At 35.7% G+C, this 23,254-nt stretch overlaps 1 protein-coding gene across 4 annotated transcripts in view; it reads left to right on the plus strand.

Moving 5' to 3' along the window:
* PDS5B (PDS5 cohesin associated factor B) overlaps nucleotides 1–23,254 on the plus strand; it is a gene marked incomplete at both ends in the record, with an annotated part of 139,325 nt that overhangs the window by 107,719 nt on the left and 8,352 nt on the right. For 2 of the 4 annotated variants that reach the window (XM_080689848.1, XM_080689846.1), the window contains 7 exons: nucleotides 2,620–2,824; nucleotides 4,923–5,037; nucleotides 7,386–7,518; nucleotides 7,789–7,908; nucleotides 8,846–8,908; nucleotides 9,489–9,634; nucleotides 11,155–11,260. In XM_080689848.1, the coding sequence (XP_080545974.1) occupies nucleotides 2,620–2,824; nucleotides 4,923–5,037; nucleotides 7,386–7,518; nucleotides 7,789–7,908; nucleotides 8,846–8,908; nucleotides 9,489–9,634; nucleotides 11,155–11,260 (888 nt within the window). The remainder of the gene's footprint in view (nucleotides 1–2,619; nucleotides 2,825–4,922; nucleotides 5,038–7,385; nucleotides 7,519–7,788; nucleotides 7,909–8,845; nucleotides 8,909–9,488; nucleotides 9,635–11,154; nucleotides 11,261–23,254) is intronic. The other 2 variants (XM_080689849.1, XM_080689847.1) reach the window with 1 other exon arrangement.

Genomic DNA, 23,254 nt, shown 5'->3' on the forward strand with positions numbered 1-23,254 from the left:
CAACAGAGGAATATACAAACTCCCTTAAAAAAAAAATATTGTATATCCAAAGACAATGTAAACATAGTTAACAGTTACTAATAGAATGGGATAAAATATTTCCAAATGCTATATCTGAAGGTATATTAATATTCCAACTAGAAATCCTAAAAATTAACAACAATAAAGGCAAACAGTACCATTTAGAGATAGGTAAAAGACTAACATAAATAATGAATCTCCACAGATAACCAATCTTAGATGTCTGTTGGATGGAAACTCTTGTTTCTCTGGTTCTGGTGTGTGTTACCTATTTCTTCTTTGTAGTTAATCTCTTTGAGTATTTTCTCTAGTGCTGGTTTTGAAGACATAAATTCCTTCAGTTTCTGTTTGTCATGGAAGCTTCTTATTTCCCCATCTAATTTGATAGAAAGTTTTGCCGGGTAGGAAATTTTTGGCTGGAAGTTGTTTTCTTTCAGAGTTTGGAATATGTTACTCCAAGCCCTTCTGGCTCTCATGACTTGGTTTGGGAAGTCTGGAGTGATTCTAATTGGTTTGCCTCTGAATGTCACTTGGCTCTTTGTTTTTGTTGCCTTTAAGATTCTCTGCTTGGCTTCCACATTGGTCATTTTGACAATTATGTGGCGTGGGGATCCTCTTCTCCGATCCTGTCTAAAGGGAGTTCTATAAGTTTCCTGGACCTGTGTATCGACCTCTTGCTCTATGTTTGGAAAATTTTCTGCTATTACTTCCTTGAAGAGATTGTTGATCCCTTTGGTTTCACCTTCTTTTCCCTCCTCTATTCCAATTATTCTTAGGTTAGCTCTCTTAAAATGGGCCCATATTTCTTCAATATCAGATTCCTGCTGTCGGATATTTTTTCCTAGATTAGAAACCATGCGTTCATTTTTGGAATGATCATCTTCTAAGAGCGAGATTCTGTTCTCCATGTGTTCTAATCGGTTGTTTGTGCTTTGAATTGAGGCCTTTACTTCATTAATTGCATCCTTTATCTCTTTTTGGATCTCTCTGAGTTCTTTTCGAAGCACCTCTATTATTTCTACAGTTATTTTCCTAATTTGATCTTCTAGAAATCTCTTGATTTTTTGTTTTATCGGGTTCTGATGTTGTGGGATTGTGGGCATTCATTGCTCCATTGTTATTCCTCTTTCCCATGATTTCGGGAGTTTGTGCCTTCTCTGGGTTCTTCCCTTGGGTCACTATGACTTCACTTAAGGTGCTCTGGATCTCGAGTCAGTAGTATCTCAGACCCCACTACTCCTTTACTGGGTTGTATCACAGAGTCTCCGACCCAGAGAGTCGATAGAGGCTCCTTTAGACTGTGGGGGGGTGCCAGGTTGCACGTTCTCCTATGGTGTGATATCTCTGCCACCACCACTCCCCCACTGGGTCAAGTCCCAGGGAGTACAGTAGTGGGATTTCTCCTCTGTGGCCCACAATTTGACTCACTGTTCTTGAGTACACTGATGTAGCTGTACTGGATTCGGTGAATTCTCTGCTGCTGCCGCCGGTGGCAATATGGCGCCGCTGCTACACCCTCAGCTGTGAGGCTGGCGTATTTCTTCTTGGTTTTGATTTCCACTCTGAATCCCTGCAGCGTGTGCTGAGCTCAGCCACTGGGAGCTTTAGATTTTACCTGCGGCGAGAAATCCCGCCTGGCTGTTCCGCAGCGGCTCACCTCGGCTTGCTGTAGCCGTCCGGTGAAGTCGCCGCTGCCGTCGGCAGTAAGGCGCTGCTGCCGTGGCCTCGGACGTGAGGCCAGTGTATCTCCTCTGTGGCTCTGAGCTCTGTTCTCAGTCCGCTTTCTCTCTGGAGCCTGGTGATTTTTTTGTTTCTCTGGTGATGGTGTTTTCTGGCTATGAAAGGCGCTGATTTTGTGGTAATGGAGATTAGTTGTTAGCGGGGCTCTTAAGCCCTGCTTTTCTCGGTCGCCATCTTCCCGGAAGTCCAAAAAGCCAGTCATTTAAATGTGATATGGGAAATACTGTAGAGATATGCACAGTATACTACAAGAGAACGTAGGTGGTTATAGGATGCAGCTACATGCTGCTTTTGTGGCAGATATATGAAGTATCTTCAAGGATGAGTAGGTTTTAGCTCAGAGAGTAGGGGTGAGTAATTTAGAAGGGAGTTGTATGAGTAAATAGGTAGATGGGTAATAAATTTATTTATACAACTAAAAGTAATTCGATGTTCTGAAATTGATGGAAACTCTTGTATTCAGAGTTGTGCAAGTTTTAATCTGAATAAACATATAATTTGTGTAGTTCTATCTTGCTACTAAATGGAGAAGCTATAAATCAGATAGTGTATATGGTTTTTTGTATAATATCTTGTTAGGGTGAATTTGTATTTGCTATTTTTCTCTTTTACAAATAAATTTAGAATTTACTGACACATGTAACTGGTAGTTAGTAGGGTCCAGGTAAATATTTCAGCTGGAAATTAACTTGAGTTGCAACATCTATCTTCAGAACAATGAAACAATGGTTGTAGATAAGACTTTACCCTTATGTGCTTTTTACCCTTCTCTCTACTTCATATAACATTTTTCATCTATGTTGTTACTCAGTCCTTGCTGCCATATGGCTAATACCTGGAATAATTTTGTCTTTACAGGATGAATGCTATCAAGTAAGACAAGTGTTTGCTCAGAAACTTCACAAAGGCCTTTCCCGATTGCGGCTTCCACTTGAGTATATGGCCATCTGTGCACTTTGTGCAAAAGATCCTGTAAAAGAGAGAAGAGCTCACGCTAGGCAGTGCCTGGTTAAAAATATAAATGTAAGACGCGAGTATCTGAAGCAACATGCAGCTGTTAGTGGTAAGCACACGGGAAAGCAAAAAAGAAACTTTTCCATCCTTCCTATTTCAGTTTTATACAGTACTGCTGTTTATTTTCATTGAATTTGTACTTTTTAAATGAGTTAGCATTCTTCCATAATTGCGTTTCTTTTAGCATAAATGTCACTTAAAATATAAAAGCATGGGTATTTAAATTTTAACCTATATTTTTTATGTAAATGACTGAATGGCCAAGGAAAATAAGTAGTGACTTGGAGGTGCTTTTAATGGAATGTTAAGTTTTTTATATGTATATAGATTATTTAAGCACTACTTTAAGTTAAAAAAAAGTACAAGTCTTTGATCTTTGTCACCCAATCTTTATAGCTGATGTTAGTATCAGGTGTTTGTGGGCCTGCTTTTTTCTGCTCACTTTAGCCCGTCAAAGTTAGTTGGTATGCCTCTTAATTGACTTCTAAGACTTGTTTAACAAATAGCACTAAAATCTATCCAGTTTTGAGTCAAAAATTAGAGGCATTCTTTAAACCTTTTTTCCTTACTCATCAATCACCAAATCCTGTTAATTCTTCCTTCAAATGTCTTGAATATCTACCTTCTCCTCTCCTACCTTGCTATACTTCTGTTGGATTAATGTATACACTGATAACTGCCTCCCTATTGTAATTGTTTTCTCTCTGTTCCCCACTCATTACCGTGCCACTTTGCTCTCAGAATTATTCTTATAAAAAAGATTTGAACACATCATTTCTTAGCTTAAAAATCCATATAAATTCACTCTTACTCGTGGGATAAAGTTGAAACGGCCTTTACAGCTTGCTCTCAACCTGGATTTCAAGTTTTCTCTCTTTGCTTCTTATACGAACTCTGGATTACTTGATATTTGTGGAGGTATCCTCTTTCCCCTCTGTTGTCAGTTATTACCTGGAAATTGCCTCTTCCTTTCAGAAAAACAAACAAAACCAGGAAGTGTGATTTGTACCTTTTGAATCCTTTAAAATACACATTTGGTGTTAGTACATCACTGTGAGCCTCTTTCTTCCTCATCTTGCAAAAATCAAAGGCTACACAATCACACCCACCTCTAGTTTACTGTTTATGTATGAGCAGGTTCTTAAATCCAAACTTTATTTTGCTTAATTATAAAATTATACTCTAATCTTGTGGTTGCTGTGAAGATGAAAAACTTATATATGTAAAACATCTGATTGATCCAAATTATCAACAGATATTAGCTATTCTTATTTTAGGGTACCTTTCATGTTAAAGATAACTTCTCTCTTTATGCTTTAGTGTGAGCTTTTTATTTAGTCTTATTCATCTTTATATTTTTAGATTCTAATAAATATAATATAGCAAGCTCTTAATAAATATTCAGCTGAATTTAATTTGAATTTCACTGAGTTTTGAACCTTGTTGCTTTTATGTTTGCTTTGAAATTAATGGCATTTCCCAGAAACTATTTATTCTCTTTAGGCTCACCAAGAGAAATGAAGAAAATTTGGTACTTTAGACATGTAACGTATAGTACTCCATGTTGATTTAACTATTTAATATAAGAAATATAGGTGGGATTGATCAGCTCATGAATCCCATTCTTTTTGCATACCCTTCATTAAAGCTAGTTAAGATTACCTTTCTAACCACTGAAAGAAAATATACAGACCTGTCCTAGGAACTCCCTTTATGTCTGTATTTTCTATTTTTCTATTTCTTCTTTTGTTACAAATAGAGTCAACTATTTCTATTTTTATGCCATATTGACTGAAAGATTTACTACAAATTTTTTTTAATTTTACTGTTTGGAAAAAATGTGTCTGATATCTATCTTGAGTATAAGGGTCACTTTTTCCATATGCATTTGAAAATTGGAATGTTTATCTTTGTAGTTTCAGACTATAGTTTATTTAGTAGGCATTTTGATATTAGACTTCATGAATGAGGGAATAAATTGTTTACTGTATCATAATGTTCATTGACACAATTATTTCAGTATATTTTTCTTCTAGTCATATTGTAGTAAACAATTGGGATATAAATATAGTATCACAGAATATGTAAGATTTGATTTTCTGACCTGGATGTTTTAATTTTGTATTTTTTAATTTTTTCTTTTACAGAAAAATTATTGTCTCTTCTACCAGAGTATGTTGTTCCATATACAATTCACCTTTTGGCACATGACCCAGATTATGTCAAAGTACAGGATATTGAACAACTTAAAGATGTTAAAGAGTAAGACTTTTTCTATCCCATTTTCATATTCTCTGCAAGTTGTTTTTTTCTTTATTGCTGATAATAGAATCTCAATTGTAATTAGTGTATTGATATATTTTCTCTGGAGTTTAGGGTTCCTTCTTATTTGCTGTTTTATGTATCTTTCTTTAATACCGTCTCTGTACATTCAATTTCTTTTGTATTTTCCAAAAACTTAATTTAGCATAATTACTTTAGTTCTAGTTCTTTACTAGTCTAGCATTTATTTTCTATTGAATTAATGCATTAAAAATTCTATTCTGGCCAGGTGTGGTGGTGCACACTTGTAATCCCCTTGCTTGAGAGGCAGAGACAGGAGGATTGCAAAGATTCGAAGCCAGCCTTGCTGGCTTAAGAGACCCTGTTTCCAAATAAAATATAAAATAGGTTTGGTAGTGTAGCCCGGAGGTAGAAGGGTTCCATCCCCAGTACCACCACCACCCCCCCAAAAAAAGAAAGAAAATAAAAATTCTATTCTAATTTGTACTTTTTCCTGTTCTGAAACTCTGTGTAGATTTTTATGAATTTAATTAATAATCTTTTGTGTGGTGGGGGGGTGGTACTGGGGATGGAACCTAGGGGCATTGCACCTCCAAGCTACACTGGCAGTCCTAAATTTTAGTCTTTTTCTTTTTTCTGAACAGGGTCTCACTGAATTGTGAAGGGTCTCGCTAAGTAGCTGAGTCTATATGTGAACGATCCCCCTGTCTCAGCCTCCCAAATACTGGGATTACAAGCATGCGCACATCCAATCCTAATTTATACTCTTTACTCACAGAGTATGCACATTTTTCTTTGCAGTCACTATTTTCCTTCATAGAAACAGAGAATGGCCTAATTTCATAATATGACAGATTTATAACCAGGGAACCATTCTCACTTAAGACTTCATTGGTGATTTCTAATTGGAGTTTATGACATTTGTAGTTCTTTCAAAGATTATTGTTGAGAGTAAATGCTGCATATGCCTGGGTATAGAATATATGAATCTACTAGTGGTATTTAAAGAAGCCTTTCTCAGAATAATTCTTTAAGTAGGTTTGAACCTCTACTCTTCTTTTTTTTTTTGTAATAAAAGATAACCTTGTAATTTTTAATCAATTTATTATACCCTTCATATTCTAGTAAAGGAAAATAATTATTTGTTTCTTAATTCATATAAATATTTTATATTTAAATATTTGAGATATATCAGGAGACTATAAGTAAATGACCACCAGCTTCTCGTGGCAAGGGAAAAAGTTCTTTCATTGTCACAATTTCCATTTCTAAGAAATGAGCAAATAATTCTCCAAAATGAGTTCTGCATTTCATTGATTATGACTACTGAAAACTTCTATCTACTTCATCAGAGAACATTGTTTTTTTTTAAGTAGATAAAATATCCTTTGGAATTATTAATTTATTAGCTGTCTTTCTAAATTGTTCAGATAGAAAGATACATAGAATTAAGTAATCTCATTCTATCAGAGAGCCATTCTAAAAGAACTCCTTCTGAACCCGAGATCCCAAAGGTTATTTTTTCCTTTGTAAAATAATACCTCATTTCACATTTCTCTTCTTAGATTATTTTTCTCCTGTCTATATAATACAGAGAAAAATACTTCAGGATTTTTTATTGATTAAAATTTTTTGTAATTAAAAGTAGAGTACTGAAAATTTCACTGTATTTATTTTTTTGTGGTACTAGGATTGAACCCAGTGGTACTCTACCTCTGGGCTACACCACAGCCCTTTTTTTATTTTGGAACAGTCTTACTAAGGTGACCACATACTAACTTGGAACCTGTGATCTTCCTGTCTCAGCACCCCAAGTACTGGGTTTGCAGGTATATGCCACTGTACCTGGCTTGAAATTTTTACCTAAATCTTTTCTTCATTAAGCAATAACAATTGTATATAGTTGCTATCCATGACATTTTTCTTAATTTTCTAATGAAAAAATCTTATTTTTTATAAGCTGTTATTTTTTTAAAGACTTCTCATCATGATTTAAGTCAGCTTTGGTCGCATATATGAGGTTTCAGTTGATCCATAGCCCAGCTATTCTTTTTTAACAGTCTTCACCCACTGTCATAGCAGAGGGTTAAGATCATTTCATTATTTTCACTTTATATTTCTTCCTCTTTGGGATATCTAGTGAGATTTTGAGAAGGAGAAATGGTCTTGTGAGCTCATGTCTGCATTGCTGATCTATTGTAATATGTATGTGTGCCGTTTCTTTTTAATTTTTCTCTTTTTGGGATTAAAATCTAGGTTCATTATCTTGTGTCTTTATTTAACAAAGGGGTTTCCTCTCTATATTTCCTTTTTCTTATTTTTTTAAGGTGTCTTTGGTTTGTTTTGGAAATATTAATGGCAAAAAATGAGAACAACAGTCACGCATTTATCAGAAAGATGGTAGAAAATATTAAGCAAACAAAAGATGCCCAAGGACCAGATGATGCAAAAATGAATGAAGTATGTACTTCTTTGTAAATAATCATGATTCCATGTTGATTTAAATGTTTGTGTAGGGGACATAAAATTTCTGTAATACTTATAGACTTGGACAATTTTTTTCTGCTAGTAAACTAGTAAAAACTAGTGTAAGTTAAAAATAACGCTTGTACTGACGATGGCCTTAGTTAGTTTACTTTTTAGATTTAGACAAATGTTCTAAAATTATAACTTAGAGGCTAGGACACCAACATAAGTACTTAAATTTTTATTTTTTTAATGTCATTGCAGAAACTGTACACCGTGTGTGATGTTGCCATGAATATCATCATGTCAAAGAGCACCACATACAGTTTGGAATCTCCTAAAGACCCAGTACTACCAGCTCGTTTTTTTACCCAACCTGACAAGGTAGTTACTTTAGAATTTGTGTAAGTTGAAATAGTGTATTTTCCACACTAGGTTGTAAGAATATCATTATCAAGCTCTGGCCCACTAATGGCATGAATATTATGAGTTTTAAAATGTAATTCAAGACCAGATTATGGGCCAAACTGGAGGATACCAAGGTTTAAAGACTATTTAGGGTAATCTAGAGTTTGTCTTCTGAGTTCAAAGCTATGCTAAAAGCACTGGCAAAAATGTGATCCAAGTATAAAGATTTATGAGCTAAAGTTCATTGATCCCAAATGGGAAAAAGAATGTTAATTGAGATACAGAAGTTATAAACCCCCGGTTGAATTTTAAAATTGGTATGGAGAAACATACAGAACAAATAGGAATAGGCCCAAGACTCTGGGAACCTTTTAAGAGTATTCCTAAACAACTCTTTAAAAAAAAAAAAAAACCCTCCATTATTACATGAGCTGCAAAAGGTGTTTTCCACAGTCCCTGTTAGAGATACATACTTTATCTAAGTATATTCAGTAACTGAGAGTCTGCAAACCATCACTATCTTCTTTTTGTTTTTAAAGTAGTATATCAGCATATGAAGGTTTGGAATAGCTTTTTGGTTTACTCAGTAGATAAAGGAGTTGTCTTCTTCTAAGCATTGATTTTAGGTGAGCAGGATAACAGTACTCCCTCTGGAGTGTGTTATCACAGGAACATGTTTTCTGATTCAGTCTTTGGGCTCTAGCATGTCAGAGCTCAAATATATTTGGTTAATATTGGAATTGGTACAAGGTTAGTTTTAGTTTATATAGTAGTTAAAATCACTGAAGCTTTGTGTTTTAACCGATTAAATATACATATATTAAAAAGTGGTCTATGCTTGGTTGACTTTTAACCACCTCATAAATATAGTATTTTAATATTCACTGACTACTTCTTTTTCCCTTGCTTGTAGAATTTCAGTAACACCAAAAATTATCTGCCTCCAGAAATGAAATCGTTTTTCACTCCTGGAAAAGTATGTTTTGAGAATCATTTTAATTTTTATGTGGTAGTTTATTTTAGTGTGATTATTGACCTAATTTTATTATTTTTTACTTCTTTAAAAATTTGTGTATCTCATGGTAGGAAATTTAATCAGCTGTTTTCCATTTAGTAGTAAGAAATAATTGTATTTACCATATAGATGCAAGTTGAGATACACAAACTTATTTTTTATCTTGTGATAAAAACCCAGGAGACCTTAATTCTTAGACTTCTTATTTTAATGTCAGTATAAAAACCTTAAGATAAAAAGTATCATTTATGTCCTTCCACAGCACGTCTGTCTATTTTTGTTATGGACCATACATTTCATTTGTTTGCATTTTCTCTGTGAGCCTTTTTCTCCAAATAACTAAGAAACTCAACTGTTCTGTTGTCTATAATTTCTAATTTGTTCAAGTAATATTTCATTTATATCCTTATTTTGTTTAAAAACAGATAATTTTTTATTATGTATATATAAATGCTTGGACAGAGATATTACATATGGTTCTTGACGTGTACATTTCTTTTAGTTTAACCAAATAGAAAGAGACATGCATTTCTCATTTCAGCCTAAAACAACCAATGTTCTAGGAGCTGTTAATAAGCCACTTTCATCAGCAGGCAAACAATCTCAGAACAAATCATCACGAATGGAAACTGTAAGCAATGCAAGCAGCAGCTCAAATCCAAGCTCTCCTGGAAGAATAAAAGGGAGGCAAGTACACAAGAAATATCATGCTACCTTTGACAACTCCAGCAAGGCCATGATTTGTGGTTTATTTTGATGTTAGATAGAGATGCTTTATCTAGTATATTAGGTGTGAACAGTTAGGGAAAGGAAGGATTTAAGGAAGTATCTTGGGTTTCTTTGCTGGAACAACTAGATGCTGGTGCCATTTACTGTGAGGTAGAAAACTTGAGTAAGAAGTTGTATATTTATATGTTGTATGCATGTGTATGTTTGGGATGAGAAGTGGGGTATAAAAAGAGGGGTGTCTGAGTAACTCTTTTAGCCATGTTAAAACTTCAAATACTGTTAGAAATCCACCTGAAGTTATTGGGTAGACAATTGTATATTTGACTTTCGAACTCAGGGTAGCTGGGCCAGAAGTTTGAGATTTAGGGTTCATCAATGTATAAACCATTTTAAAAATCAGTTAAGGAGCTGGGTGTGGTGGCGCACGCTTGTAATCCCTGTGCTTGGGAGGCGGAGACAGGAGGATCGTGCAGGTTCGAAGCCAGCCACGCTAGCTTAAGAGACCCTGTTTCCAAATAAAAAGTTAAAAAAAAATAGGTCTGGAGTGAAGCCCGGAGGTAGATGGGCTTCCAGGAACCCCAGTACCACCAAAATCATAAAAATTTAAAAAATAAAAATAAAAATCAGTTAAGGATGAGACAGAAAGCTGGACCTTTTTTTTTTTTTTAAATTTACTTTTTGTGGTACTTGGGATGGAACCTTTCTACCTCTGGGCTACACTTCCAGACTGTGTGTGTGTGTGTGTGTGTGTGTGTGTGTGTGTGTGTGTGTGTGTGTGTGTATTTTTTTTAATTTGGAAACAGGGTCTCTTAAACCAGCGAGGCTGGCTTCGAACCTGCACGATCTTCCTTTCTTCCTTTCTCCACCTCCCAAGTGCAGGGATTACAAGCGTGCACCACCACACCCAGCAAGCTGGACCTTTTTAAATGCAGGAGAGCATGTGCTGTTAATTCACTTAACAAGTATTTAAATGCCTACTCTGTGCCAGGCAGAGAATCAGTTGTTGAGCCTACATTTGAAAGTCAAATTGACAAAAGATTTTTATATTCTAAAAAGGGAAAGTAGTCAGTAAATAATAAACATAATAACTAAACTATGTTAGAGCATATAAAATGCTGCAAAGAGAAGAAAAAATAAATAGGTATAAGAAAATGGCAAGAGACAGGGCAGGTTGTAGTATAGGCCAATCTTAATTTACTAACAAAAAAGAGCATTAATTTTCTTTATGTTTACACCCCAGAATAGAATTTAGATTTTTAAAAGACTTACAAAGAAAACCCTGAATTTGTGATTTTTAGTTTTTTTTACTATATTAAATGAATTTTGTTGCTTATTGATTTGATGATACATTATAGAAAAAACATTCATCTACAAAAAGAAAGAAATTTTTCTTCATAAAGATATAAAGCCATGCTTGGGAACAGAAAAGACTTTTAATGTTATTTGATTATAATAATTATAAATATCTGTATTAAAAGGCTTGATAGTTCTGAAATGGATCACAGTGAAAATGAAGATTACACAATGTCTTCACCTTTGCCGGGGAAAAAAAGTGACAAGAGAGACGACTCTGATCTTGTAAGGGTGAGATATTTGGTTTGATTTAATAATAGTAACCTTACTAATATAAATATTTTTTACAATGATACATATATTTTACACTGATAATTATATCCGCATACGATTATATATAAATAATTTTTACTCTCAAATTTGCCATTTGATTTTCTTTTAGTGGTTTTAGTTCTAAATTTGATTTATAATTACCCTCTACCATATAATTTCAGTGGATTGAATGTGTATTTCTTGTCATTCTGATAAGTAATCTTAATTCTTTAGGTCTTTGCAATCAAACATGCCAGTTTCGTGCTTAGAACTGCTCAGTTCCATTTGTTGTTTTTAGTTTTGTTTGCTTAGGGTTTTTTTGTCGTTTTATTTTATTTTTATACCATATGTTTAGACTTAGTCTTAGAAAAGGGGAATGGAATGAGGACGCTAAAGGCTCTTTTATTGAATTGTCACAAATGAATTGTTCCTCTTTCATTGTTATAATTATTAATACCTTTTATTAATAGTTGTCATAGTAATAAAGTTAATGTGTTTGAATCTAACTTAATACCAGTGAAAGGTTAACAATGACATATTTTAGCTTTCTTTGAAATATTAGTGCCCTCTTCATAAGAGTTTTCCACTGACCATACTTCATATATTATAAAATAATTTAAAATATAAATTTAAATTATTTTCAGGTTTCTTCAATATTTATTTTGCCAGATTATTTCTTTTCACTTCTTAAGAAAAATATATAATCTTAAGATTTTTACTGTATCCTTTATAATGTTCATTAGCTGATTAAAAATTTCACCAAACAAGTGCTGGGCATGGTGGCACACGCTTGTAATCCCAGCATTAGGGCCGTAGAGACCAGAGGATTCATCAAACAGAATTAGAAATGAATAACTGGGCATGGTTGCACATGCTTATAAACCCAGTACTTGGAGGGCTAAGACAGGAAGATTGCAGGTTCACAGCCAACCACAGCAACTTAGCAAGGGAGGTGTCGCTAGCTTGGAGGTGGTGTGCCCCTGAGTTCAATCCTCAGCGACACACACACACACACATACACACACACCGATTTATGGAAGAAGAAAAAATCTTTGAATTGGGAAAGATAACTTCTAGTTTTCATTGAATGTAAAAAGTTTTTCATTATTCATGAGAGTTGGTTTCTGTGTACTTTAAAATAAATTTCATGAATAACTCATGGTTTCTTTTGTGTTTTGGAAATGTCGACTATACCACTCATACTCACTCCCATACTGTACCATACCCATACCAAAATGTTATCTCCTCCCACCCCATAAAGTTGAGTAATGTGTTTTTTGTTAATTCTTAATATTGTATTATCCTATAAATTCCATATCTATTGCATTTCGGAGCAGTGCAGGACAAAGTCTGTTCTCCATAGAACAGTTTTAATTATTGAGCTCTTGAGATTTATTGTATCATTATAATAGAGGCCTTTGCTGTCCATCGCAGCATGGATACCATGTAACCTTGGCCTATTTTAAAGGTGCCAGAAAAACCTTATAAATAAAGTAGTTTAAAGCTAGGTGTGGTGGCACACACTTGTAATCCTAGTATTTCAGAGACTGAAACAGGAGGGGTCACAGGTTCTCCGGCCAGCTTCAGCTACCTGGTGAGACCCTATTTCAAAATAAAGAATAAAATATTTGGGTTGTGGGTGTGTAGCTCAGAGGTAGAATGCCCTTGGGTAGGATTAACCCAGTACCATAAAATAAACTAGTTTTGACCCAGCCCTTGAAGAGTTGAGAATTAGGAGGCATAAATTCAATTTAAAGACCAGTAAAACAGTGTTATCTGCGTTCTGTCGGCTTCATATTGAAATTTCACAGCAAAATAATTATTCTCTATACATATTACAATATTTAGTATTCAGTTATTCGTATATTTAGTGATACTGGAGGTTGAATCGAGGGGCATTCTATCTCTGAGCTATACCCTCAGCCCTATTATTTTGTGTGTGTGTGTGGGGGGGTTGTTTTGTTTTGTAGTACTGGGGATGGAACCCATTCTACCTCTGAGCCCCACCCCCGGCCCTATTTTTTATTCTTTATTTTGAAACAGGGTCTCACTGAGTTGCAAAGGGCCTCACTAAGTAGCTGAGGCTGTCTCTGAATCACAATCCTGCTATTTCAGCCTCCCAAATGCTGGGATTACAAGTGCGCAACACCAGGCTCAGCTTGGTTTTGTTTTTTTTTTTTTTAAATTTTTTTTTTTAATTTTTTATTAGTGCACTGTATTCATACATCATAGTGGGATACAAAAAACTTTTGTAGACATACATGCACACATCGCCCAGTCAGCCCCACCCAATCCCCACCCTATTCCCTCCCCATCCCTCCTTCCCATGCTTGGCTTAGTGGTTGACATCTAGTATTATAGCAATTTATCCAAAATTAAAAATGATAATCTCACATAACAGTTTCATTTGTCTGATACCAAGCTTTTGATAACTTAAAGATAACATTTCAATATTTCTTTTTGCTTTCTTCCTTACCAGAGAATTTTTTTTTCTATTTTCTTTTTTAGGTGAAACTATCATATATTTATATATTTATTTTTCAGAAAAAATCTATCCTAATATGGAAAATGGACTCTAGATACCCAAAATAATCTCGAAAAAGAAGAAAGCTATAAGATATATATTTTCTAATTTCAAACCATATAAAGCTACAATAATTGAAACAGTGTAGTACTGTTCTAAAGGCAGATATATAAACCATTGGAGTTAAATAAAAGCCTAGAGATACATTCTTCCATATATTGTCAAGTTATTTTTGACAAGGTTTCCACGAACATTTAGTGGTGGAAATAATAATCTTTTAACTAAATATTGTTGATAAATAATAATTACATGGAAAAGAATAAAATTGGACCCTTACCTAATCCCATATACAAATATTAACTCAAAATAGATAAACGACCTATATATAAATCTTAATACTGTAAACTTTTAGGAGAAAATCTGGGTCATAAAACCTCACAACATTGAAATTGGCAGTGATTTCTTGGATATGATTTCAATGGCACAGGCAACAGAGGAGTATACAAACGCCCTAAAAAATAAAAAAAATTGTATATCCAAAGACAATGTAAACAGAGTCAACAGTTACTAATAGAATGGGATAAAATATTTCCAAATGCTATATCTGAAGGTATATTAATATTCCAACTAGAAATCCTAAAAATTAACAACAATAAAGGCAAACAGTACCATTTAGAGATAGGTAAAAGACTAAAATAATGAATCTCTACAGATAACTAATCTTATTTGTCTGTTGGATAAAAAATCTTGTTTCTCTGGTTCTGGTGTGTGTTACCTATTTCTTCTTTGTAGTTAATCTCTTTGAGTATTTTCTCTAGTGCTGGTTTTGAAGACATAAATTCCTTCAGTTTCTGTTTGTCATGGAAGCTTCTTATTTCCCCATCTAATTTGATAGAAAGTTTTGCCGGGTAGGAAATTTTTGGCTGGAAGTTGTTTTCTTTCAGAGTTTGGAATATGTTACTCCAAGCCCTTCTGGCTCTCATGACTTGGTTTGGGAAGTCTGGAGTGATTCTAATTGGTTTGCCTCTGAATGTCACTTGGCCCTTTGTTTTTGTTGCCTTTAAGATTCTCTGCTTGGCTTCCACATTGGTCATTTTGACAATTATGTGGCGTGGGGATCCTCTTCTCCGATCCTGTCTAAAGGGAGTTCTATAAGTTTCCTGGACCTGTGTATCGACCTCTTGCTCTATGTCTGGAAAATTTTCTGCTATTATTTCCTTGAAGAGATTGTTGATCCCTTTGGTTTCACCTTCTTTTCTCTCCTCTATTCCAATTATTCTTAGGTTAGCTCTCTTAAAATGGGCCAATATTTCTTCAATATCAGATTCCTGCTGTCGGATATTTTTTCCTAGATTAGAAACCATGCGTTCATTTTTGGAATGATCATCTTCTAAGAGCGAGATTCTGTTCTCCATGTGGTCTAATCGGTTGTTTGTGCTTTGAATTGAGGCCTTTACTTCATTAATTGCATCCTTTATCTCTTTTTGGCTCTCTCTGAGTTCTTTTCGAAGCACCTCTATTATTTCTACAGTTATTTTCCTGATTTGATCTTCTAGAAATCTCTGATTTTCTGTTTTATCGGGTTCTGATGTTGTGGGATTGTGGGCATTCATTGCTCCATTGTTATTCCTCTTTCCCATGATTTCGGGAGTTTGTGCCTTCTCTGGGTTCTTCCCTTGGGTCACTATGACTTCACTTAAGGTGCTCTGGATCTCGAGTCTGTGGTATCTCAGTCACCACTACTCCTTTACTGGGTTGTATTGCAAAGTTTCAGACCCAGGGAGTCAATAGAGGCTGCTTTAGACTATGAGGGGTGCCAGGTTGGGCGTTCTCCTATGGTGTGATATCTCTGCCACCGCCACTCCCCCACTGGGTCAAGTCCCTGGAAGTCAGTACTGGGATTTCTCCTCTGGGGCCCGCAATTTGACTCACTGTTGTTGAATACGCAGATGGAGCTGTCGTGGACTCGGTGAATTCGCTGCTGCTGCCGCTGCCGCTGGTGACAATATGGCGCCACTGCTATGCCCTCGGCTGTGAGGCTGGTGTATTTCTTCTCTGTTTTTGAACTCCGCTCTGAGTCCCTGCAGCGTGTGCTGAGCCCAGCCCCTGGGAGCTTTAGATGCTCCCTGCGCCGAAAAATCTGCCGAATCCCGCTGGGCTCTTCCGCAGCGGCTCACCTCGGCTCGCTGTCTGCCGCTCCTCTCTGGAGCCTGGTGGGCTGTTGAGTGCGTTGGTCTGTAGCCGTAGCCGTCCTGTAAGCTCTCCGCTGCTGCCAGCAGTAAGGTGCTGCTGCCGCGTCCTCAGCCGTGAGGCTGGCGTATCTCCTCTGTGGCTCTGAGCTCTATTATGAGACCCCCTCCTCTCTAGGGCTGGTGATTTTTTTGTTTCTCTGGTGATGGTATTTTCTGGCTATGAAAGGCGCTGATTTTTTGGTAATAGAGATTGGTTGTTAGCAGGGCTCTTAAGCCCTGCTTTTCTCGGTCGCCATCTTCCCGGTAGTCCCCTGGTTTTTGTTTTGAAACAGGGTCTCACTAAGTAGCTGAGGCTGGCCTTGAACTTGCCATCTTCTTGTCTCAGCCTCCCAAGTACTGGAATTATAGGTGTATACCACCACACCTAGCAATATTTGTATTTATAGATAACATACTTTCCTATTTCTGACTAACAAAATTATATATTCTTTATGTTCTTAGAAAAATACAATGGCCAGGTGTGGTGGCGCACACTTGTAATCCCCGCGCTTGGGAGGCGGAAACAGGAGGATTGTGCAGGTTCAATGCCAGCTGTGCTGGTTTAAGAGACCCTGTTTCCAAATAAAAATATAAAAAAATAGGTCTGGGAGTGTAGCTCGGAGGTAGAAGGGCTTCCAGGAACCCCAGTACAAGCAAAAAAAAAAAAAAAAAAGAAGAAGAGGAAGGAGGAGGAGGCAGCGACGACAAAAATGTGGAATACTAAATTATTTTATGATATTCTTAAGAAAGTGGATGGGGGGGCATGGTGGCACACACTTGTAATTTCAGCATTCGGGAGGCAGAGATCAGAGGGTCATGGATTACAGACAGCCTCGGCTATTTAGTGAGGCCCTTTGCAACTCAGTGTGACCTTGTTTCAAAATAAAGACTAAAAAATAGGGCTGGGGGTATAGTTCAGAAGTAGAATACCCCTGGGTTTCATGCCAGTACTGCAAAAAAAAAAAAAAAGAAAAAGTGGACATTGGATTTTTGTTGTTGTTGTTGTTGTTGTTGGTTTTTTTTTTTTTTTTTGTACTGGGGAAGGAACCCTTCTACCTCTGGGCTACACTCCCAGACCTATTTTATATTTTATTTGGAAACAGGGTCTGTTAAGCCAGGAAGGCTGACTTTGAACCTGCGCTATCTTGTCTCAGCTTCCCAAGCGCAGGGATTACAAGCATGCACCGCCATTCCCGGTTTTCCTGGGGTTTTGTGATACCAGGAATTGAATAGGTGGTCTACCTTTCTCCTACACCCCTCAGCTCTATTTTATTTTTTATTTTGATAAAGTTCCTGAAGACTGCCTCGAACTTCTAATCCTCTTGTCTCCCAAGTACTGGAATTAAAGGGGCATGGTACCACGCCTGGCTGAATTTCTTATTCATACCAATTATTTCCAAAACACAAAAGAATTCTTTCATCTCTGTTACATATTTGAATATCAGAAAGGATTGTAGCATTTAAAATTAGAAATAAGTTTTATTTTAATTTACTATTTCTCTTCCAGTCTTATTATAGCAATATAGCAATAGTTTAAACACTAGTTACACAGAAACTTGTTTTTTTTTGTTTGTTTGTTTTGTTTTGTTTGTTTTTTTTTTTTTTGTTTTTTTTTTGGTGGTGGTACTGGGGATGGAACCCTTCTACCTCCTGGCTACACTCCCAGACCTATTTTATATTTTATTTGCAAACAGGGTCTGTTAAGCCAGCAAGGCTGGCTTTGAACCTGCACAATCCTCCTGTCTCTGCCTCCCAAGCGCAGGGTTTACAAGCGTGTGCCACTATGCCAGGCTACACAGAAACTCTTTAAAAAAAATTTAGTGAACTAAATCTATTCACTTATAGTACTGCCCCGACTGGAATGTAAGGATAATATAATGTTAAAAATACTTAATACAATATAACAAAGTAATACATCGAATAAGAAAAATTAAAACAAGATAATCTCAGATTAGATCATGCCAAGAAAACAGGTAAGATTCACAATCCATTCTTGATATATACAAATTCTTAGTAAACTAATACCAGAAAGATACTTCCTTAACATGCTATAGGTTTTGAAATTAGTTGTCAATGTCAGTGAAAGGCAAAATACTTGAAACATTCTTAATAAAAATCAGGAACCAAATAATCAGTATTCTCTCACCTCTAATTTTTAAATTGCTCTGAAAAAGTTGGAAATGTAGCTTTGTGGTAGAGTAGATGCTTAGCATACACAGTAACCTGGGTTTGATCCCCTGTACCACAAAAAAAAAAGGTGAAAATTGTTCTGGAATGTACAACCAATTCAGGAAGACCTGGACTAATGCTAAAGGTTATAACAATTAAAAAGAGACATGCTTTATTTTACCTAATTTCTCTGATATTTATATCAGATATGCACTTTGGGGATGTTCTTCATCAAAATAACCTCTGCAGTAATAAAAAAGATTAGATAGGTGAATAGATAGATTGATCTAAACGCAGTCATAAGAAGAAGATAGAATCTATATGTAGAAAAATCTCAAAACTGAGATACATACATAAGTTTGAAGAGAGAAGACATGCCATGTTTCTGCATGACTAAAAAGATTTATTTCAAAATGAATATATAATCATAAATGTTAATTGTGATTTTGCTTCAAGTTCATGTGGAAGAAAAATAGATATAAAAAGATGAATTATAATGCAGGATTATCCAACAAGACATAATCATATTTATAAAATATTGTGCTGCTGTTAAGGTAGCCTAGAAATATTATTTTTCTTTCTTTCTTTTTTTTTTTTTTTTTTGGTGGTACTGGGGTTCCTGGAAGCCCTTCTACCTCTAGGCTACACTCCCAGACCTATTTTTTTTATATATTTTTATTTGGAAACAGGGTCTCTTAAGCCAGCACAGCTGGCTTGGAACCTGTGCAATCCTCCAGTCTCCGCCTCCCAAGCGCGGGGTTTACAAGCGTGTGCTACCACGGCTGTCTTAGAAATATTATTTTTCAAACTAATTCAAAATAAAGGGAACATTATAAATCAAAAATTCTGAACTGCTTGGATGTCTGGATGTCTTTTGTTGGTGGGAGTAGGGGAGCTAGTCTAGAACCGTTTTTTTACATTTATTCTAAAATAAGATATACTAGAACATGGGGTAGCTTAAACAACATAAATGTATATTTTTATAGTTCTGGAGGCTGGGAGTCCAAGGTCAAGATGCTACCATATTCACTTCCTGATGAGGGCTTTCTTCTTGCAGCACAACTGTTTCACTGTCTCCTCACATGGCAGAGAGACGGATTCTCTGATGTTTCTTCTGAGAATGGTACTAACCTCATTGTGAAGCCCCTACCCTTATGACTTCATATCATCCATATTATTTTTGAAAGGCCCCATCTCAAAAAAAATCACAGTGGAGGGTGTACTTTAACATGAAAATTTTGAGAGAGACACACTTCAGTCCCTAATAAATACAAAATAAGTACAAATATATAGGAAAATGTAGAAAACAACATTAAGACTCTAGTAAACAAAGTAGGCAAAGATGTAATACCAGACAGACAAGAAATGCAGTGACGGATGGAAAGTTAAAGTACTTAGTAATCTGATTTTTTTTTTTATGAGTATACATTGGTACAACGGCTCTTTTTTTTTAATTTTTATTGGTGCATTATATTCATACATCATATTGGGGTAAAAAAACTTGTGTGTACAAACATGTACACATCGCTGATTTAACCCCTACCCAATTCCTACCCTATTCCCTCCGCGTCCCCCCTCCCTTGTTCGGCTTAGTGGTTGACTTTGATATGCTTAAGTACGGTGTGTGTTTTAGAGATTTTCCTCTTCCCCCCTGCTTTCTCCTCCTTTAGGTTGTCTTGTTGGCTCCTCCATAGGATGTCATTTTTCATCTAGAGTACCTCCTATGACCCATTTCTCCCTAACTTTCACAATTTAGGGAAAGCATCTGATTTCTTATTTTTTGTGACTAATCTCACTTAGCATAATGTCCTCCAGTTCCATCCATTTCAGTGAAAATGATGTAATTGAGTTTTCTTTGATGGCTGAGTAAAATTTCATTGTGTACATACCCCACAGTTTTGTAATCCATTCATCTGTTGATGGACATCTTGGCTGGTTCCATAGTTTGGCTATGGTGAATTGTGCAGCTATGAACATAGATGCACAAGCATTAGTTTGGTAGTTTGGTTTCTTTTCTTTTGGGTAGATACCGAGAAGTGGTATTGCTGGATCAAATGGTAGATTTGTTCCCATTCTTCTGAGGATTCTCCATACTGTTTTCCAAAGTGGTTGCACTAATTTGCAATCCCACCAACAATGTCTTAGAGTTCCCACTTCTCCACATCCTCGCCAGCATCTATTGTTGTTGGAGTTAGGTGAAATCTCAGGGTAGTTTTGATTTGCATCTCTCTGATTGCCAGTGATGTTGAGCATTTTTTCATGCATTTATTGGCCATTTGAATTTCTTCTTTTGTGAAGTGTCTGTTGAGTTCACTTGCCCATTTTGTTATTGGATGCTTTGTTTTCTTAGTGTTGAGTTTCTTGAGTTCTCTGTATATTCTAGATATTAGTCCTCTATCGGAGGGGTAGGTGGCAAAAATCTTCTCCCATCCTGTTGGCTCTCGATTGAGGTTCTTGACAGTTTCCTTTGCTGAACAGAAGCTCTTCAGTTTCATGCAATCCCATGTATTGATTCTCCTTTTAATTTGTTGTGCCTTTGGGGTCTTGTTGAGAAAGTGTTTATCTGTGCCTATGTGTTGCAATGTTGGACCTATGCCCTCTTCAAGGAGCTTCAAGGTCTCAGGTTTGATTTCCAAGTCTTTGATCCATCTTGTGTTGACTTTTGTGCAGGGTGAGAAAGTGGGATTAATTTCCAATTTTCTGCATATGGTTAATCAGTTTTGCCAACACCATTTGTTGAAGAGGCTATCTTTTTTCCAGTGTATGTTTTTGGGCCCTTTGTCAAAAATCAGTTGGCTGAAAGTGTGTGGACTTGTTTCTGGGTCTTCTATTGCCAGTACCATGCTGTTTTTATTGCAATGGCTTTGCAGTACAGTTTAAAGTCAGGTATTGTTATTCCTCCTGCATGGTTTTTGTTGCTGAGAACTACCTTGGCTATTCTGGGCTTTTTGTTATTCCAGATAAATTTAAGAACGGATTTTTCTTTGTCTGTGAGAAATGATCTTGGTAGTTTAATGGGCATTGCGTTAAATCTGTAGATCACTTTTGGAAGGATGGCCATTTTAATGATATTTATTCTGCCAATCCATGAGCATGGAAGATCCTTCCATCTTCTAAGATCTTCTTTGATTTCTTTTTTCAATGTTTTATAATTTTCTTTGTAGAGATCTTTTACCTCCTTGGTCAAATTTATTCCTAAGTATTTTTTTGTGGGAGATCCTGAGTAGAAGTGTTTTCTGAATTTCTTTTTCAGTGGATTTATGGTTGGTTTAGAGGAAAGCTTCTGATTTTTTAAGATTGATTTTGTATCCAGATACTTTGCTGAATTTGTTGATCAGTTCTATAAGCCTTTTGGTTGAATTTGTTGGGTTTTCTAAATAAAGTATCATGTCATCTGCAAATAGTGAAAGCTTGAGTTCTTCTTTTCCTATTTGTACTCCTTTGATTTCCTTTTCTTGCCTTGTTGCTCTGGCCAGAGTCTCTAGTACTATATTGAAGAGAAGTGGTGATAATGGACATCCTTGTCTTGTTCCGGTTTTTAGGGGGAATTCTTGAAGTTTTTCCCCATTTAATATGATGTTGGCGGCGGGCTTATTGTAGATTGCCTTAATAATGTTGAGATATGTTCCTTCTATTCCAATTCTCTGCAGTGTTTTTTTTTTATCATAAATGGATGTTGAATTTATTAAGTACTTTTTAGGCTTTTTTTGAAATGATCATGTGATTTTTGTCTCTGATTCTGTTTATATGATGAATTACATGAATTGATTTTTGTATATTGAACCAGCCTTGCATCCCTGGGATGAACCCTACCTGGTCATGGTGTATGATTTTCTTGATGTGGTTTTGAATGCGTGTTGCTAGTATTTTGTTTAATAGTTTTGCATCCAAGTTCCTCAGAGATATAGGCTTGTAGTTTTCCTTCCTTGAACTGTCTTTATTCATTTTGGGTAATAGTGTGATGTTGGCATCATAGAATGTATTTGGGAGAATCCCAGTTTTTTCTATTTCATGAAATAGTTTGAGGAGTATTGGGGTTAGCTCTTCTATAAAGGTTTATAGAATTCGCTTGGGAAACCATCTGGTCCTGGGCTTTTCTTTGATGGTAAGCTCTTTATTGCTGTTTCAATCTCTTTGATTGTTATTGGTTGGTTTAAGTGTTCTATATCTTCTTGACTCAGTTTAGGAAGGTTGTATTTATCTAGAAAGTTGTTGATTTCCTCCAGATTTTCCATTTTGTTGGAGTATAGTTTTTCAATGTACTCTCTGATAATCCTCTGGATTTCTACAATGTCAGTAGTAATATCTCCTTTTTCATCCCTTATCTTCATAATTTGGGTTGATTCTCTCTTTTTTTTAGTTAGGTTGGCTAGTGCTTTATCTATCTTGTTAATTTTTTCAAGAAACCAGCTTTTGGTTTTGTTGATTTTCTGTATTTTTTTTTATTCTCTATTTCGTTAATTTCTGCTCTACTTTTAATAATTTTCCGTCTTCTGCTGGCTTTGGGGTTCAATTGTTCCTGCTTTTCAAGGGCTTTGAGGTGTGTCATAAGGCTATTTATTTGAAGATTTTCTGTTTTTCTTATGTGAGCACTCAGTGCTATAAATTTTCCTCTTAATACTGCCTTCAAAGTGTCCCAGAGGTTTTGATATGTTGTATCTTTATTTTCATTTGTTTCTAGAAATTTCTTGATTTCACCTCTTACATCTTCTATGACCCATTCTTCATTCAGAAGTGTGATGTTCAGTCTCCACATGTTTATGTTGTTTCTCTGGGTCTTCTTATAGTTGATTTCTAATTTCATTTCATTATGATCTGAAATGTTAAGATTTTATTTCTGTTTGAGATACTGTTTATTCTTCTTTGCTTAGTTGTCTGCTGGATGGGAAATCTTGTTTCTTATTTTCTGGCGTGTATTACCTATTTCTTCTTTGCAGTTAATCTCCTTGAGTATTTTCTCTAGTGCTGGTTTTTTAAAGACATGAATTCCTTCAGTTTCTGTTTGTCATGGAAGCTTCTTATTTCCCCATCTAATTTGATAGATAGTTT

Source organism: Muscardinus avellanarius (assembly GCF_963383645.1).
Source record: "Muscardinus avellanarius genome assembly, chromosome: 2".
Classification (NCBI taxonomy): Eukaryota; Metazoa; Chordata; class Mammalia; order Rodentia; family Gliridae; genus Muscardinus; species Muscardinus avellanarius.